At 37.9% G+C, this 21,232-nt stretch overlaps 1 protein-coding gene across 1 annotated transcript in view; it reads left to right on the forward strand.

Annotated features, from left to right (window-relative positions):
* Nucleotides 1-1,245: 1,245 nt before the first annotated feature.
* Nucleotides 1,246-21,232, forward strand: part of LOC127639460 (SLAM family member 5-like) — a 76,154-nt gene continuing 56,167 nt past the window's right edge. Inside the window, exon 1 of the mRNA XM_052121512.1 lies at nt 1,246-1,685. Coding sequence (XP_051977472.1) covers nt 1,400-1,685 — 286 coding nt within the window. The 5' untranslated portion in view covers nt 1,246-1,399. The remainder of the gene's footprint in view (nt 1,686-21,232) is intronic.

Genomic DNA, 21,232 nt, shown 5'->3' on the forward strand with positions numbered 1-21,232 from the left:
TATTTTAGTGGTTAAACATGACAGCCATGTTGGAATGAATCTCATTTTTGTGCTATATAAATACTGAAACTATTTAGTCGGAGCAAAGCAGAGATGACACCAGATGAGCAGAGAAAGCACCATTGACTAACATAGTATGAATAAATAAAACAATACTATGGAAGTCAATGGTGCCCCCCAACTGTTTGGTTACACACATTCTTCAAAATATCTTCCTTTGTGTTGAGCAGAACAAAGAAATGTGTTCAGGTTTGGAACAACTTGAGGGTGAGTAAACACATCAAATAGACGTCTGTGTGATGTATGTGTGATATCAGGGTATAACAGGATGATGAACAGGTCTGTGTATCACAGGATGCACACTTAACAGTACACACTTCTCCAGCACATAAAGACACTTTCAGGGTTTAGTATAAGCAGGTGAACTGGGATGCAGCAATGTGTTCAAACGAACTGATTCAAAAGAGTCGAGTCAATAGGATGAATCACTAGTCAAGGGTTGTATTGTTCGGTTGATCATTACAAGTACTTCCACACGACTTTACAAACTAGAGGTCATTGCTTTAGAAAGAGAGACTTAAATGAGTCCGTGTGTGAAAGTGAACGAGATCGATTATTGATTCAAAACACAGATTCAATCAGGAGCAACACTTCATCATCATCATCATCATCATCATCATCATCATCAGTCTCTTACTCTCATGACTTCATCATCATCATCATCATCATCATCATCATCATCATCAGTCTCTTACTCTTGTGACTCATTTACTTTAAGACGAGTCGTTTGACATCCGTGTTTAAGAGCACAAGTTCCCGTTTCTGTCGTGTGTGTTTCAGTTGTAGTCATTGTACAATTGTGATGTTTTATGAGCTGTTTATCTGAAACTGTGAAGAAAATGTTGGACGTGACTTTCTGTTTGTGCTTTTGGAGTCTGTTTGGTAAGTTATAAATCTGTTTTTATGTGATTAACTCCAACTAATGACAGCATTTACTTGTCTTTAACATGATCAATCAATCAATACTACTGTCTATGATTTGAGACAGTTTCAGTTGATTTCAAGTGTTCAGTGAGGTTCAGGTCTGGACTTTGTGCTGTTGCATTAAGATTTGTTTTTACTGGAATTACTGGAATAGATAAAGCTGTAAATTACAAGAGGGTGTTCACATACTTTTGATCATATAGTGCATTTACTGAAATCATGAATGACACAGACAGAACAGCAAATACCTTCATCAAACTCATTGTGTGAAAATGTCTCATTATACATTCAAATGAAAGAGTTGTGTTGCATGGATGAATTGTTCAATGATATGAAATGATTTCCAGTGTCTCTCTTAGTAACTGTCTCTGTTTGTTCTGCAGGTGTGTTTGGTGTTGAGACAGATGTTTCAGTGATGGAGGGAGATTCTGTCACTCTAAAGAATGATGATACTCAAATACTGAGAGATGATCTGATCATGTGGACGTTTGGAGAAATCCTCATTGCTGAAATCAACAGAGATGACAGTAAGATCAAGTTATTTGAGAATGTTTCTGATGGGAGATTCAGAGGCAGAATTCAGCTGGATCAGACTGGATCTCTCATCATCACAAACACCAGATCTACAGACTCTGGACAATATAAATTAAAAACCGAAAGCAAAGAGACCCGACTGAAAATATTCACTCTTACTGTCTATGGTGAGTAGAGAAAACTTGTCCTGTTGTTCATCTTTTCACACATTAATCATAATTATTGAGAATATTGGTGTGATTTTAACTTTGTGATCTGTAATAAATGTAATTAATGACGTTTGTTTCTCAACATTTGAATTAATTTTAAATATGAATGAACTGACATATAAAACAACCCTCATATTGTCTGTAAATTATTTTACTCATTAATAATCTGACAGATTTTTGATTAGAGGATGATCAATAGTGGATATTACAGATACAAATAACCAATTAATCAGCTGTAAGATTTTAAAATTGATTTGTTAAAATGTTTTTTTTATATATATATAATGTTAAAAACATCTTTCCTCACTGTGATTGGCACAGACATGGAACGAGTCTAAAATTAATAAAATCATAGGTGCAGTTTAATGTGCAACAAAATTATTGTTCTAACCATTCGAACCGCTAATATTTGTGTCTTTCTTTCAATTCTGTCCTTTAAACTTTTGAAAAATTAAACATTTAAAAGTGTCTTTAACATTTCTCTTTAATTATGAAACAAAGACTTTATAAATCAAACCGGTCAAGCTTCAGTAAATGTCTTGAAGATTTCAGATGTTCATCCGTTTAAATTGAGCAATACACACACACACACACACACACACACACACACACACACACACACACACACACACACACACACACACACACACACACACACGCACACACACACATACACACACATACATACACACACACACACGCACACACACACACAAACACGCACACACACACACATACACACACATACATACACACACACACACACACACACACACACACACACACACACACACACACACACACACACACGTGCTGGGGACTTTAATGTCACAGATTGTAAGAATAATAATAACTTTTATTTGAGAATGACCCGTTAGCGTCTCCTCCATCTTGTCTGCAAACATGCAGTTCTTCAATGCAGCAATTATTCATAAATTAATTATTAAACCACCTGCAACACCCTGAAAATGAGGCCGCGCACTTACTGTTCATCTATTTATATTTCTCTTTATCCTCTCTTGTTTTCCAGCTCATCTGCCGGTTCCTGTGATCATCAGAGACTCTTCTCAATGTTCTTCAAGCTCTAAATGTGTGTTGGTGTGTTCAGTGGTGAATGTGACACAGGTGACTGTCTCCTGGTACAAAGGAAACAGTTTATTGTCCTCCATCAGTGTGTCTGATCTCAACAGAAGTCTCTCTCTGGAGGTGGAATATCAGGAGAACAACATCTACAGCTGTGTGATCAACAATCCCATCAGAAACCAGACTAAACATCTCAACATTACTGAAGTCTGTCAGCCGTGTTCAGGTACATCAGTGGTGATATTAATGTTTTGTTACTGTAGATTCATTCATCATCATGTCGATCACTCATTTCACATTTGGTGTGAATAGAGACGCTTAAAACAGCATAAAAATCATCTCTGTCTCTCTCTCTCTCTCTGTCTCTCTCTCTCTCTCTCTCTCAGTTTAGTGTGAGCACACGCAGGGAAGATAATTTATACTGAATTTACGATGTTACACGTGTATAAACCTTCAGAAACCCGTTAATCCAAAATGCAAATGGCGTTATTTTGCGTCTCTAACACTGTCGGTCTTCTGACGCCTTTCAAATCGTTCCTCTTCCTTATTTTACATCAGCTTTGACAATAATTGTAAATATAACAGAACTACTCATCTGCAGTTACACCTGTTACATCTCTCTAGATCTGACATATACAGGGATTTTCTCTGCCATCTGAATCAGACAATTTAAAATAATAATAATAATATACAAAATAGAGCTGCACGATTTGGGGGAATGTCCTATTGCGATTACTGAGGTTAATATTGTGATTATTGGGGTTGATAATGCGATTATTGGGGTTCGTATTGCGATTATTGAGGTTGGTATTGCGATTATTGAGGTTGGTATTGCGATTATTGAGGTTTTTATTGGGATTATTGGGGTTTTTATTGGGATTATTGGGGTTTTTATTGCAGTTATTGAGGTTGGTATTGCGATTATTGGGGTTAATATTGCGATTATTGGGGTTTTTATTGGGATTATTGAGGTTAATATTGCGATTATTGGGGTTAATATTGCGATTATTGGGGTTAATATTTTGATTATTGAGGTTTTTATTGTGATTATTGAGGTTAATATTGTGATTATTGAGGTTAATATTGTGATTATTGAGGTTTTTATTGGGATTATTGAGGTTAATATTGTGATTATTGAGGTTAATATTGCAATATAATAAACAATAATTCAACTTGCTTGTTATGAAGTAAAATGCACAAATAGAGAACTGAAAATGCTGAAACTGAAACATACAAACTAGCATCAACAACAACAATTATAAATCCAGTGTTTTCAAATTAAAATAATATTTTACTAAATTAAATAATATCTTTGCATTACTGCAGACTTGTTATTTTCTCAATATTACTCCTAAATAAAATAGAACAATAAATAAGAACAAACTTTCATGAAAATAAGATTGTCCAAACAAGCGGACATTTAATCAGGATGTAACATGAACTTTCTATAAACTCTTTTGAAAAGGAAACTGGATATAAAAGTGTGTTTCACTCAAACCACTAAAACTGTTGTTATTGTTGTGTATACAGTATGTACATACACACATTTATTGTTGTCATTTTAGAGTTATTTTTCACATAAGATTGATCTTATCATGATGATCTCATCAATGATGCAACACTTTGTGAGCTGCAGACAGCGGGGGTGAGACAGCGGGGGTGAGACGAGCATCTCCGTGTTAGAGAGCATCAGCCGGCAGAACTTTAAATCTGTCCGGTCTCGACTCCGCTCAGATTGGGTCTCTTCCGCGACTGGTTGAAGCTCTGACAGCACTGAGAATGACAGTTTTGGAGTTTGTGTTTATTTACACGTCACGCTCCGTATTATATTAACTTTAATTATTGATGAAATAAAGATATATCGCCAAGCTGTGATCTGTGTTTCTGTGATATTTTCTCTGTTATGTCTGCTCAGGTCCATCTTCACCTGATTTCCACGCTGCACACCACAAACTCACATGACCACACGTGCCACTCCCTAAACTGAGACTGACTGCTCATGTTTTTATTAGCGGGGTAGAAAATGGGCAAACAGCTCTCAGAGAGAATGGGCCGTCACGTCCACACATGCACATCTGCGATTGCGATATGATTAATCAAGCAGCATTAATACAAAACAATAATTACATAATTATATACAATTATAATAATAATATACGTAATATGAAAATATATTATCTATATTTAATATTTAGTATATAATCTGTTTTTACATCAGTAATGTTCTGACTATACTTAGTGATCAGTTGAATGCCACTTTAGTGAATTAAAGTACCAATTTCCATCGAAACAACAAAATCTGTTCATTATTCCAATCTTTTGCCCGTGCTGTAGGTCAAACCGCAGTGACACATAATAATAATTTTTCTCTAAGCTGATAGTTTGTAAAACATGTTCGTGAGCAACTAACAGAGTCTTCTGAAAAGACTTTTCATGGCTAATTTATTTTCTCAGTAGGCTTCGCCTGTGGCTGTGGTTTCACTGAAGCTGTGATCCGATTGGTCGTCTCTGGTCTGGTGGGCGTGGCTGCTGTTGCTGTGCTGGTTTATGAGGTCAGATCTAAAAGTGTTGGACAGAAGACGAGAGAGCAGACATCAACACTCGAGTAAATAACTGATGAATAAGATATTCAATCATCAGGACGCTAGAGGGAGACATTCTTTAACATCTGGATCCATTCAGAGCATGTCAGCAATTTCCTCTTCCCCCTCCAAACATCCTCCAGACACTCTCCAGACACTCTCCAGACACCTTCCAAATATCCACCAAACATTCTCCAAACATCCACCAAACATACTCAAAACATCCTCCAGACAGTCTCCAGACACCCTCCAGACAGTCTCCAGACATCCTCCAGACAGTCTCCAGACATCCTCCAGACATCCTCCAGACATCCTCCAAACATCCTCCAGACATCCTCCAGACATCCTCCAAACATCCTCCAGACATCCTCTAGACATCCTCCAAACATCCTCCAGACATCCTCCAGACATCCTCCAGACATCCTCCAGACATCCTCCAAACATCCTCCAAACATCCTCCAGACATCCCCCAAACATCCTCCAAACATCCTCCAGACATCTGTAACATCCTCTAGACATCCTCCAAACATCCTCCAGACATCCTCCAAACATCCTCCAGACATCTGTAACATCCTCTAGACATCCTCCAAACATCCTCCAGACATCCTCCAAACATCCTCCAGACATCCCCCAAACATCCTCCAAACATCCTCCAGACATCTGTAACATCCTCTAGACATCCTCCAAACATCCTCTAGACATCCCCCAAACATCCCCCAAACATCCTCCAAACATCCTCCAAACATCCTCCAAACATCCTCCAGACATCCCCCAAACATCCTCCAAACATCCTCCAGACATCTGTAACATCCTCTAGACATCCTCCAAACATCCTCCAGACATCCTCCAAACATCCTCCAAACATCCTCCAGACATCCCCCAAACATCCTCCAGACATCCTCCAGACATCTGTAACATCCTCTAGACATCCTCCAAACATCCTCCAGACATCCTCCAAACATCCTCCAGACATCCTCCAAACATCCTCCAGACATCCTCCAAACATCCTCCAGACATCCTCCAAACTCTCCCCTCTAACTCCAGAGGAGTAAGTGTAGCATGCCCCCCGAACAAGGATGAGACTTTTACTGATGGTTTTATGATGTTTAATACTTTATGAACCTTAATCCGTTCACCATATTAACAACGTAAGAGCTGAAATGTATACAAAACATGTAACTGATCAGCTAACATTGTTCACATTTACATTTGTGCAAAACTAACATTAACAGACAAAATGCTCATATCTCAACTGATTTAACAAACCTTTTGCCTCTTCAGAGGGGCTGCAAGTATGAATTTGACGTTTAACCACGGCTCCGTGTCAAAGTTATTGCCGTATTTGGGATAACAAGCTATATGCTATAAAACTGCGCTATCCAGGGCGCGCGCGCTTCCAAAAGAAAACAAAAGCGCGCAGCTTAAGACCGGAAGTCAACCATTTCAATACAAAAATTTCAAAATAAAAGACAATCACCTTTTCTGTAGCAAAATATACTTATGGTTATTTACAGTAAGAATGATGAAATGACAGAGATCAAGTTTTCAACAGTTTTTAGACTCTACAGCAAATCTTTGGTCGTGTCCACTCTCTCATTCATCCTGTCTGTCATAAAAGTTGACCAAACAAGAAAATTCTGTCAAACCTGTGTAACTTTCATGAAACAAAAGGAGATGTTCTTCTCATTCACCATTAGGACTTGAGGTCGACCGATATAGGATTTTGCCGATAACTGTTGGGACGACAAGCCGATAACCGATTAATCGGCCGATAGTTTTTAAAATTGATACTGAATGAAAAAAAAACAACATTTAAAGTAGAGATGCACCGATACCACTTTTTCTCTTCCGATTCTGATGCCGGAAATCTCAGTATCGTCCGATCCGATAACAGTGTTCATATTTGCATAATCAGTTTAGAATAGCTTTACATTATTGTGTGGAATAATTGGGAGATCTCTTTAATATGTAAAGAAACACAAACTTCTAACGACACATTATTTCAATATAAATGCATCGATTATTAAGAAACACTTTATTATTAACTAGTTTACTGGATAATGTAGCAGCAACATTAACAGTAATTCCAGTCTTCAAGTCTTCAGTAGAAAAGAAACCAGTGTTTAATTTGTGTCACATTGTTGTAACCGCTTGAGGTTAGCGTTAATGTTAGCGTCCTCTCAGTCTGGTCTGTAAACATACTGCTGTTCTCTATTAATGCAGCATCTATTCAAGACATTAATTACTTTATAATGATATGACAACATGTACTGTATACATACATTTGAGTTGTTGGTGTTTTAAATCTGCAGTGTTCAGCTCCGTGCAGTCTCACGTGTCAAAACAACCACCACGAGGCATCAGTGATAGTTTTTATTTCACCTCTAGAGGGCGCTCCCATACTGTATAACGACTGCGCACCCTTCCCAGCTGCTCCAGCACCGGACACAACGGACACAACGGGAAATTATCGGTGTGGATTTTTGCCAATAACCGAAAGTTCCAGAAATCGATTAACGGTGTTGATTAATCAGCAAAACCGATATATCGATTCGACCTCTAATTAGGACTGCACAATTAATCAGAACAATAATCAATGTTATAATTATGGATTCACTAATTGTGAAAAGTGTCAATTACAGATTTACATGCATCAAAACTTTCTAAGTCACAATCAGTGTTTTGTTCTATTATAATCTATTAAAGGAATAATTCACCTTCATATCTCATCATTTACTCATCCTCATGTCATCCCAGATGTGTTTGACTTTCTTTCTTCTGCTGAACACAAATGAAGATTTATAGAAGAATATTTCAGCTCTGATACAATACAAGTGAAGGATGACCAGAACTTTTATACATTAATCTATAATAATAAATATATATAATAAGGATTTACATGTTCATCTGTTTCTCACCCACACCTATCATATCACTTCAGAAGACATGGATTAAACCACTGGAGTTTTATATAAGTATAATTATATATTTATAGACACTGTTCAGAGATCAGTGAATTCTGGCCAATCAGAAGAGCTCGTTTGTGCAGCTCATGTTTTATTTATTAATGCTTGAACAACAATAACATACAAACACACAAACACAAAATAAAACAATCATTTCTACATTATTGACACACGCACATCTTACAACAAATTGAGAAAAGTTACAATTTAATTAAAAAATACAAAATATTTAAAGTTATATAGAAATTAGAAGGGAAACACAAGTTGATAATTGACATGAGAAGGACACAGACAGATTATTAATACAATAACATACAGACATTAATACACTAAAGCTGCTAAATTCATGGATTTCAATATTTCTTCATAATATTTCAGGAATCTTTGGGTCTATTTTGATGGTCATTATAATAAACAATAATGTCTTTTAAACTGAAAGACTGTGTAACATCGCCAGAATCAAATATGTGAGAATCTGGGTCAGACCAAAATTATTTGGAAATGGGGCGACCAAAAAACCAATGTGCAAATTTACATTTATGCTTTCATCCTGTGGGGATCGAACCAGCGACCTTCTGATTACCAGTTATGTGCTTTAGTCCACTACACCACCACCACTCCAGATGTCTCTAGAACATGAGCTGTCAATGTCCAAATATACACAAATGATAGAATTGACGGGGTGTATTTGATGTACAATTCTGAAATGTGTTTGTCTTATTGGAAATACAATCTTAGGTAAAAGCCGGACCGTTTTCCAATCGATATCTTCTACCAAGAACCTCCAACAGAACGTTCCTCTTGCTCAAATGTTCTTTTAAATGGAATAATCTGGCGTACATTTCTTATTTAATAGATCAGTTCCTCCAAGAGTAAATGGTATTGTAACTGTACTCCTTGGATTATATATGGAGTGACTTTAATAAAGTAAATGAACCCAGCTGAGATTGATTTAACCGCTGCACTAAACTCTTTTGGAGAAACTGGGAAATTATGGAAAGTCATAAATTGCTCATAAATCAAAACATTTCCTGAGTCATCAAATAAGGAAAGGATACAGCTCATCTGTTCCCGGACTACACTTCCCATAATTCCCTGCCCTCATCACTGCCAGCTGTCATGATTGTGTCCTCACCTGTGTTTCATGAAGTCATTGTTCACTGTGTAGGTGCCCAAACGAGTAGAGGAACAGTGTGGGTCCTCTCAGGTGAGTATCATCTCATAAGTGTGCAGCTAATGTAAGATCACCCTTATGAGAATTGACCGTGAGTACCATGTTTTTATTTATTTGAATATGTATCTTCATAGGAATATCATAGTAAAGTAACTGTCCTTCAAGAACAAAAATCTGCCATAATAATGACGAAAACGGAATAGAAACATTTTTTGGGGGTCACAATAATTTTTTTAGGCTTATTTATTATGATGATTATTCTAATTAATTGTCTTTAGTTCTTAAGTGTGTGCTTGTCATTTTCAGCTGTTGATGCGTGATGGCGAATGGAGCCGATGGAGACGGGAAATGTTTGGATTTGGGGTGTTGGTTATATAAAGTATTTTTATTTATTTGTGTTGGTTTTTCGTTTCGTATAAAGTACGATTTGAATTTAGAAATGTCTTTTGTTTAAGTTTGTCGTGTGACAATAAAATAATCAAAATCAATAAAGCAAAAATATTCTTGCATATTTGTTTGTTTTTGAGTAGTCTATGGGGCAATATATACATTTTATTTTATTGAAAATAGTAAATTATTCGTTTGTGGCTCTTTCGAAAAAATGCATCTTCTTGGTGAAAAAAGGTTCCCGCCCCCTGATCTATCAATTAGTGCTTCAAAGTTTGAAAAGACAGAAATACTCCTCATCAGTCTCATAAACACGTGTGATCATATGATATGTTGGTCACATGTCAAATCAAATCTGAAAAGTACATTTTATTTTAGCACGCCTGAGCAAGTTGAGTAAGTATCATATAATATCGTAAATGTATTTAATGTTAATTTTACATCGCTCATCTATTGCATTATTTTATAATAGTTTATACAGTTTTTAAATATTAAAGTCATATTTTGAAATTCATGGCCTGTTAACCAACAGTTTGGACAACTCGACTAGTTGATGACGTCAAACATGAGACTTTAAACAAAGCTGTTTTTACAGACTATTTGTTAAAAGCGTCCCGTTGTGTGTAATGTTGTATCGGATTATCACCCCTGATAACACTGTACTGACAAACCATTTGTACCTGCATGTTTTTCACTTCCATGTGCAGAAGTAAATGACGTTTTGCGGTTGAACGCACATATCTCAGATCGATACCGCATTAAGTGACTGAAGATCTTTGTGAAACTGAACTAATAACATCAAGCTGTGATTTATTAAATAAATCAAAGTGATAAAACATCTGACTGACTCATTTCATTCTGCATTGAAGTGTCTGTGTCCAGATGTGTGTGTGGAAACACTGATGACAAATGTAAAACAACAGATATTATGTCCACACAACGACAATACATATCATAGAAAAACCCTCAACCATGAAGTTTCGCTATTTTACTATTTTTATTCATAAGCAACATTTTGTAGTCATATGTCACCATTAAACCCCAGAACTGTGTTGTGATTTAATTCATATTTAAAATACTTCAACATTTATGTTAAAATTGACCCGGATGTTTGTTGGATAATAAATAAATCTGGTACTTTTATTCCAGGTTTGGAGAAACATTTATTGTGATTCAGTCAATGTACATCAAAGTTAATGTACCTGTATAGACGGACTGATATTATAATGATACTTCACTTTAAAGTAAGTGTGTGTGTGTGTGTGTGTGTGTGTGTGTGTGTGTGTTTGTTTGTTAAAACTGACATCTTTGTAAACTAGAAAATATCGCAACATTTAAACAAACAACTATTTACAAATGAGAATGACTCTACAACAAACACAAACCCAATTGTGGCATTAGAAGAACATTAGTGAGTAAATGCAGTCCTGTAAACATGTTACTTCATCAGTTATTGGGAGACATTTAGTTTTTTTCTTGAAATAAAAATCAGTAAGATCAGTGGCATCACAACAGTACACATTTATGTTTACACGTTTCTGAGTGTGTGTTTGATCCAGGAATGAGTAAATAAATACCAGAAATATGAGTGTCAAAGTAAACTCAGCATTTGCATTTGTGTTTGACACCCCACTGACGTAACAGTACCATGAATGTAGTTTCAGGGTGTGAATTAGTGTTAAAATGTCTTATGTGTGTATATCACAAGTCATTTGATTGTTGTCCAGTATGCTAGCACCCCATTTCTTTGAGATGTTCACACTTGAATTTACATGAGTTTTATGATAACTGTGTACAGTACACTATAAAAACCTCTGAAATTGAACTATTGATTTTGCAAGTGATTTAAAATGTTTCTGTTCTTTTAAGTAATTATATTTAATTATTGCCTGTATTACAGACAGTAATACTTCTTAACCACATCTCTACCATCATGTTTCCCAAAGTTACACGGATCACTTGATGGATAAAAAGAATGTCTCAACTGTGACCCTTGAACACAAAATACACTCGACTGTTTTAAATGGGGTGTTTTTCAAATCTGAAGAGCCTCTGTAATGTGATGAGTTTTTATTGTGGCTTAAAATAAACAATTTTTAGATTGACTACCAAATAATACGTGTATAAACCTCGTATTACCGAATGAAACGGTTTAACCCCTTACAGAAGTAAAGAACAGATGGTGTGAAAGTGTAAACAACACACCGTTCAACGAAAAGAAGAAATAATTATATCTTTGTAGATATTTGTTCTTTTTACGTTGATACGATGTTACTTGTTGGTTGCATATTTCTGAGCATTGTACTTTTTATCATTTTCATCGGTCACATATCGAGAACTTGCACTTAGTTTGTCATTCTCTCTCTATAACGCTTCAGATTCAATTCAATGGTCTCATGTCTCCATTGCTTTTATAACCCCAATATGCAGTACAAAACATTAATTGAGTTAACGATTTCTTGGATGTATATTTAGTTAAAAACACTATTGTAGAACTGAATAAAACAACATTGGTATGTTTGATGGTTTAATCTAAATAATTAAATAGTTAATATAATTTGAAAGGACTGTCACCCGTTGTATTTGTTGTGAAATATTCAGAGATCAAAGATTTAAATGAGCGGCTTCGAGATATTTACATAATTCCCAAATCATTTCCCCATGAGAGTGAGTACACGACCCCTAGAGTTCCCCTTAAATGATCTGTCATGTCGTTCACTCACTCACAACATCACATCCGCATCAAACTAACAGCTGGGGTAGCCGGATATCATTCTGTTCACACCAAGTGTGCCACACAAGCCCTCAAAAGTGAAGCCAAAACGTCTCGATGCGCCCCGGTGGCTGGTCCTAGTATAGGTCATAAACCCCGCCTCCCATGTTATTCAACGGGACGTGAGACCAACTAAACAATTAAATTACACTTCACATATCTTTTTCCAAAGATAGAAACGACAGTAAATGACAGAAACTATCACGTTGATGTCATTTCAAGTGTTTGTTTTCAAAATAAGTTTGTTTTTAGTTATTTGATGCTATAAAAACGGTGCTGTGACATCATGATTGACAGCTGTGATTGACAGGTTCTCTGAGCGAAGTAGTCACTGAAGCACCAACTGACCTTTTTCGGGATCTTCGGAGGACTGAGGAGATTGGAGCTTTAAATTTAATATCTACATTTCTATAATTAATTATTTCACACCGTCATAAGTCAAAAGTCAAAAGTGCAGGGGTGTGTCCTTGCGATTGATTCAGCGAGAGTGAGGGCGGGGCCTTGATTTCACAGCTTTACTTCCTGCTCACTACTGCGCAGGTCTGGTCCCAAGATGTCAGCGCCATATCGGGACACTGGCGCTTCAGTTCTCACCAATGGAAAAGAGCGAAGAGCGTCGTCCATCTTTTGTTGTGCTTACCACCTTGATACACTTTGTTTAAAACACGTATTAGCCTCTAGTAAAAAGTAAAATAATCCTTTTGTCTTTGTTAACCAATCTTCATTATTTAAAGTGAACGTCTGAATGAGTTTGCTTCAGTCACTGTTTAGAAACACATTTTAGCCTCTGGTATAAATAAAACCTTAATTTGTCATCAAGCATTGTACATCATTTAAACACATTTTAAACCTAATAAACACTTTTTATGTTCTACAATAATAATAATAAATAAAATGACCCACACGCATTACTTTATCATTGTTTTTGAATGAATACATCACTGAATTATTTAATCAATCACTATTTTTTAGTCTGAGTTGAGAGAAAACAATTCTTATACCATTTTTTTTTGTCATCTCAGTTTTCCATTAAACATTGTACATCATTAAAGATTCATATTTTGTCTACTCTTTTTAAATACACAGATGGGCTCGGCTACAGCGCCGGGATATCTGAACAGCCACTTCATACTACTTCCTGTACAGAACCGCTGACTAAACATTTCATATCACATCCTGTACATCTGCCGAAGGTAGGGAGGGGAGGGGACGGGAGCAAAGGTCAAAGGTACACCAATTATGTCATAAATCATAACCCATCAATCATTTTTGTCACAAGGTATAAAATACTTACTACTATTGCACCTTATCGTATCAGTCACGTTCTTGCAAAACACAAGAAGTCCCTCAAGGACTGTGAAGTTGTGAAAGAAGTGTTTGTCGAGGCTGCAGATGCACTTTTGGTGACTTTAAGAATAAAAGTGACATCATAGCTGCCATTAAGGATGTGTAATTATCCCGTGGAACTGTTACATGGCGATGCGAGGAAATGGCAGGGGATGTTGAGGAGCCGTTGAGGAAGGATATTGAACGGTGTGAATGGTTTTTCTCTCCAATTCGACGAGTCGACTGTCATGGATGTGGCTCAGCTGTGTTTTCATCAGGTTTTTGGAGACATAGGTGCAAAAGATCTACTCCCCATTTTGCCATTGATAGGACACACTAGAGGCGAAAATATTTTCCAAGATTTCATGGAATTTGTCAAGACCCAATTGCTCCTCTTCAAACTCATCTGTATCACAAATAATGGTGCTCCAGCAATGTTGGGCTGTACTAGCGGGTTCATTGCATTGTGCAAACAGAGTGAATATTTCCTGAACATCCATAATTACCACCGTATAATCCACCAGCAGACATTGTGTGGTACCATTTTAAACATGAAAGAAGTGATGTTTACAGAGAAGGTTATTCTGTGCACATTTGGAGGATACAGGTGCAGAACACACAGACCTGTTAGATGTTAGATGTTTGAGTAGAGGTACATTTTTAGTGAGATTCTCAGAGTTGTTGTCTGAAATCAAAGATTTTCTGAAGCTTTCAAAACATGCAGAATATGCCCAGCTAGAGGACGACCAGTGGCTATTGGATTTAACGTTCCTGACCGATCTCACTGACCTGCTGAATGATTTTAATTTAGAGCTGCAGGGTAAAGATGAACATGTAATCAACACGATCAGTTCAGTGAACACATTTAAAAGCAAGCTGGCAATGATGTTGGTTTAATACATTTCTGAATATCTTCAAACATTTTAATTCCCACTGTGAAACAGAGTCACTGTGAGAGAGCTGTTAGAAACCGGATGTGTTTCCATCTTCAGTCACTAGGAGGAGTTACAGCAGTGAGATCAGCATTAGAAGAGTCATTCAGTCTGTATGTCATTACACCAGCAGCACTGACGGCATTACAGGACATTCATTGCAGGAAATACTCTAAATTGTGTGCATGATATCAGTTGATCATAATGGACTAATATGTGATGCTAAAACACTTTTATAAATACATATGGTGAAATGTTTGTGGAAACTTTGTGGAAACACTTACACACATTTATGATTGTTGAGCATTTCATTTTAAAATCTGCAGCATTTTCCTCACTTTGGGTGTGAGATTTTAAAGGTGCTATATGTAAGACTAAGAACAAGTGTTGTCATCAAAATATTGGAGAGTTTTCTGTCACAGACTCGAAGCTCATGCGGGTTGCCAGAATGTTGACATGCAAATTAGCCAACTCAGCCTCCATTTTAAAGGATTTCTGGGCTTTCAGCTGTCTCCATCTTCCAAAAGCATCTCCAGTATTTATCCTTGTTTTACTACGCCTCTGGTCATGGTTGTATTTGGACGGATGGCGAGGCTTTTTAGGTTGGGTTGAATCCGTTATCTCTGATCCAGTTTATTTGGTGGCTTCCATGACTGTAGCACACTCAAATGATTCTTCACCAGAGCTGGATTGTGGATGGGTGCAGTCGGGTCCATTAGTATGTTTAAGGAAATCATGCTTGTATAACTATAGCAAGAGGGGTCTGTAACAAGGGGCAATGGTGGGGAGCCTTGAAAGACGTTTGTTGGGGGGCCTCATGATTCAGCCCTGTTCTTGACATGTCCCCACCCAAGACTGGTCAAGATTTTATATTCTACAGTTTAAACCGTGTTAAAACAATAGATTACTTGATACATTTGTGCATTTAAAACAGTTTTATGCATTTAAACCATTAAGATGGTTGTGGTGAACTCATCAGTGGTTGTGTTGATGGATCTTCTCATGTGTTGAGTCAGTTGACTGAAAGCAGCTGTGGTTAAACTGGCATGTTTGATTGTGCTTTGTAGGAAACAAAGAGCCATGAACTGCTGTGAACTAAAGACACGGTTCTGAATCTAGTTTTGACCGCTGTAGGATGAAGATTAGAAATCTGATAAAAGGCCAAACATGCAAATGTCTGTCAGATCCACGTGTCAGGAAACTCCTGGACTTAAATATCCATAAAAAATTAGCTGCAATAGTTCTTGAGAGAGATAAAGATCAAACGAAGATCTGGATGTGGAGTAAAATGAAGGATGACGTGTCTGAAGTTCACACATTTATTTCTGAGACAGCGAGTGTGACTGAGGTCACTTTATCTTCTCAATTTCATTCTCAACGTGTTATTTTCCATCCCACTGGACTTCAACTTTTAACAGACAGTTTAATGTTTATATGTAAATGAAATTTACTCTTAATAATAATACATGTTTATATTTGCTTGTTGTTGGTGGTGTTATCCACTCCTGCATTCATTTGATCCAAGTCGCATGTGTAGTCTCCCTGGAAAAGGGGAACATAGATAATTCAAATAACAGACACAACAGACAACCACTTGTTGCGTTTCTCTCGATCTCTGTATTAAAAAATGCAGGAAGAAAAACTATGTGCCCGTTATTAAACTCTCCACGTTCGCCCCACCCCCTGCTGGAGTCTTTTGGTACTGCATCATAACAGACTACATGAGCCAATGACATATTAACAATGAAATAACCACAATAACAATAATATTCTCTCTTATTAGTTATACCGGTTACATCAAAAAAAATTTTTGATGTTGTCCTCAACATCAGTACCTCAGTAAACAGTACTATTTTCGAGCATACTCAGTATATTGATTACAGACTGGAACTCTTTTGATACACTCAGTTTGGTTTCAAGTCATAGAGGGTCTACTCAACTATAAAGAGAATATTTAACTCACATTCCATAAGAGAACACAGGCTGATGATAGTACGGTTGGAATGGATATTGCCACACTTGAGGCATGGTATGGAAAGGTAGCACAGTAAGGCCATAACAAGAGGGGGACCCAATTTTATCGTATCTAAAGATCTTTGGTGGTCTACGTTCCTGCTGTGGTCGCTTAGGCATAGACTCTGTTTCACTTCCATCACTGCTTTCCGAGAACTGCGGTACTTCCTCAACCGTGTCAGCTGTGACTAAATCCTCCACTACCCCGGGTGAGTTACTGGCTGGTGTACCCTGACTGAGACAACTATCTTTCCTCTCGAGCTCTGTTGTTTCTACTGTATGCCTTTCAAATTGAATTGTTTCTTCACATTCAGCCACTTCCTGTGGTAGCTGGATGTCCATGAAATAATAGTCATCCTCATCATCATCATCCTTGTTTTCTACCCCTCTATCCAACTCTCTCCTGACTTTAGCTGTTCTGGCATCTTCTCTTTTTAGTTTTACAGGCAGAAGTTTCGCATGGTAAGTAATCACATGGTAATAAGAGGTTTCTGTGCATAACTCTTGATCTCCCTTTTCCATGTTCAGGTCTCAACTCATAGATAGGAACATCTTTACCCACTTGTTTGACAACAACATAAATTAAATCCTCCCAGTGGTTTCTCAATTTTCCAGGTCCTCCATGTGGAGACAGATTCCGAACTAACACACGGTCTCCAGGACCCAGTACTGTGCTCCTTACTTTGCCATCATAGTTTCTCTTATTTCTCTGGGCAGCTTTGTGAGCATTTTCCCTTGCAATAGTGTATGCTTCTTGCATTCCACGTCTCCATTGTTCCGCATAAATCTGGTGACTGCCTCCATATGCATCACCAAGAAGATTGACAACATGTCGACAGGTAATCTCGGAGAGCGGCCATACAAGAGGTAGAATGAGGAAAACCCTGTCACTTCGGTGCGTGTACAGTTGTAAGCAAATATAAGCTTATTCAGAGAGTTCTTCCAATTGGTCTTATCTTTGTCTGTGAGGGTCTTAAGCATCTGTAGCAAAGTTCGATTAAACCGCTCCACCTGGCCACTCCCCTGTGGGAGTTAAGGGCTTGTTCTTGAGCCAGCCACACTGCAGTACTTGCAGAGTTGTGAAAAGAGTTGATTTTCAAACTCACCTCCTTGATCGTGATGAATGCACATCGGAAAGCCAAACTTGAGAGCATAATCATTGAATATTTTGTCTGCTACTACCTTGCCTGACTCTGATGTGGTTGGGTATGCCTGCGCAAAGCGCGTAAAGTGATCCACAATCACTAAAATATATTCATAGCCACCTTTACATTTGTCTAGGTGGAGGAAGTCCACAGATACAAGTTCGAATGGATGTGTTGAGGTGATGCTTACGAGAGGTGTTCTAGTTTCATGGCTAGGTTTCTTTTGTTTTAAACACACACAACTCATCACATGCTGTTCTGTTTCACACTGCATATATGGCCAAAAGAAGTGATCTCTAATCAAAGATATTGTCCTTTCGGTACCCTGATGTCCCATTTGGTCGTGCAGCTCTCTCAACACTGTGATTTTATGTTTGTCAGGTATTACCAGCTGTTTTCTGTGTTCCGTTTTTCTCCATAGGACTCCATATTCATCCACTTCCAGCTTGTCCAGCTCCCTGGCTAAACAACGACTCTGTGGGCTGAAGTCCTTCAGCTTGCAATGCAATGGCTTTCCTCCAGACAACTCGCACTGCATACTGGTCCAATATGCGAGTCATCTTCCTGATCTTGTCGGATCTGTTCTGGTGCTAGTGAAGCCACGACAGCACTCAGAGACTCAAATGAATCCTCAGCAGAGATGGCCATTGACCATATGGCAGGCATCTCTGATTGTAGTCCTATAGACTGTACAGCAGCTCCTACTGCATCATGTGAAATTTCCTCTGTGTAGTCATCCAGCAGTGTCTGGCGCTGCTTTTCACCCTTTCTGATGAGATGAGCTCGCTGCACACAACAACAAACACAGCATGAGCCATCGTGTCCGATTCATGAACAAATTACTATTTTAATCTGGGTCTTTTTAATCAATCACCCAGAAACAACTCGGGCTTTGAATTCAGGAGATCAGGTTAAGCCCAAAGTATACTGTACTTCGGTCAAAGATGAAGGGCGTTCACATACTGGACACTTGATGCAAATACAGTCATCAGCAGAGTGCACGAGCACTGAACACGTGCAGCCCAATTTTTCTAACCATGCATCTTTGAACCCACATGCGTCTGGAATTTTAAGAATATATGAATACATAAGACTATATACACATACACACACACAAATGCAGTGCAAATACAAATCTGTTATTTACAGTGCAAAGGAATGTAATGGTGGAAGAGGTAGAATGTGTAGGATAAATATAAAAGATTAAACTGTGAATTGCACATAATTATTGTTCAATGGGGCAGTTTTAACTGTTCATGAGATGGATAGCCTGAGGGAAAAACTGTTCCTGTGCCTGACGGTTCTGGTGCTCATTGCTATGAAGCGTCGGCCAGAAGGCAACAGTTAAAAAAGGTAATGGGCTGGGTGAGTGGGGTCCAGAGGGATTTTTTTTTCAGCTTGTTTCCTCACTCTGGAAGTATACAGTTCTTGCAGGGAGAGCAGGGGGCAACCAATAATCCACTCACCAGTCTGAACTGTCCTCTGTAGTCTTCTAATATCCGATTTCATAGCTGCACCAAACCAGAAGGTTACTGAAGTGCAGAGGAAAGACTGAATGACTGCTGAGTAGAACTGTATCGGCAGAGCCTGTGGCAGGTTGAACTTCCTGAATTGGTGAAGGAAGTACAACTTCTGCTGGGCCTTTTTCACAATGAGTCGATCAGGTCCTGTGAGGTATTAGTGCCCAGGAACCTGAATGACTCCACTGCTGCCACAGTGCTGTTTAGAATGGTGAGGGGGGTCAATGTTGGGGTGTTCCTCCTAAAGTCCAAAATCATCTCCACCATTTTGAGCATGTTCAGCTCCAGGTTGTTTTAACTGTACCAGAGAGCCAGCTGTTCAACCTCCTTTCTGTATACAGACTCATCATCACCTTGGATAAGGCCGATGATAGTGGTGTCATCTGGAGCTTGACAGAGGTGGTGCAGTTGTTTGTATACAGGTAGAAGAGTAGTGGGGAGAGCACACATCCCTGGGGGGCAACAGTGCTGATTGAACAGGTGCTGGAAGTTAATTTCCTGGTCTCACTAGCTACTACCTATCTGTCAGAAATCTGGTGATCCACTGACAGATAGACATGAGAGGTCTGTCCAGATGTTGCAGGATAAGATGCAATCCCATGTTGACTGCATCATCCACAGACCTGTTTGCTCGATTAGCAAATTGACAGGGATCTAGAAGGGTCCAGTAATGTCCTTCAGGTGGGCCAACACCAGTTTCTCAAATTATTTCATGACCACAAACATCAGGGCAACGGGTCTGTAGTCATTCATTCCTGTGATTTTGGGTTTCTAGATTGTTCCTTTGTAAATCTACAGTAGAACACATTCAATTCGTCAGCCAGATGTTGGTCCCCCACAGCTTTGGGGGCAGGAGTCCTGTAAATCGTAAGTTGTTTCATGCCACTCCACACTGATGCAGGGTCGTTAGCTGAAAACTTGTTTTTCAGCTTCTTAGAGTATCTTCTTTTAGCCACTCTGATTTCCTTATTCAGTGAGTTCCTGGCCTGCTTGTACAACACATATAAGGCAATGTATATATCATGTGAGATCCAGCTTTTGTAACTTTTGAATAAAAAAAAAGTTGTTTTTTTGTGTCTCTTGTATTTGTTTAGATTTGAAAAGTGATGTGAAAACTTATGCACTCAACTAATATATACACACACATATATATATATATATATATATATACACTGTATACTGTATATTGATGTTTCGGAAGGAATTTGGTACTATAATTCACCAAAGTGGCATTCAACTGATCACAAAATATAGTCAGGACATTACTGATGTAAAAAACAGCACGTCACTATCTGAAAAAATCATTTTTGATCAAATTAGCATCACTCCAACACCTTATCCTCGAGTAATCATGATAAATGGATCATTTGATACTAGAAAATCACTTGCCATTATATCAAACACAACTGAAATATATTTGGTCCATTAAATGAAGCTGAACTTTGTCTTTGTGTTTGTTTTTGAGTTGCACAGTATGCAATAGACTGGCATGTCTTAAGGTCAATATTTGGCCAAAAATGTCAGAAAAGAATCAGCTTTCTCTAGAAACTCATCAGTCAATCATTGTTTTGAGGAATGAAGGCTAGATTTCATACAAAGGTGTA

The sequence above is a fragment of the Xyrauchen texanus genome, chromosome 48, assembly GCF_025860055.1.
Source record: "Xyrauchen texanus isolate HMW12.3.18 chromosome 48, RBS_HiC_50CHRs, whole genome shotgun sequence".
In the NCBI taxonomy this organism is placed as follows: domain Eukaryota; kingdom Metazoa; phylum Chordata; class Actinopteri; order Cypriniformes; family Catostomidae; genus Xyrauchen; species Xyrauchen texanus.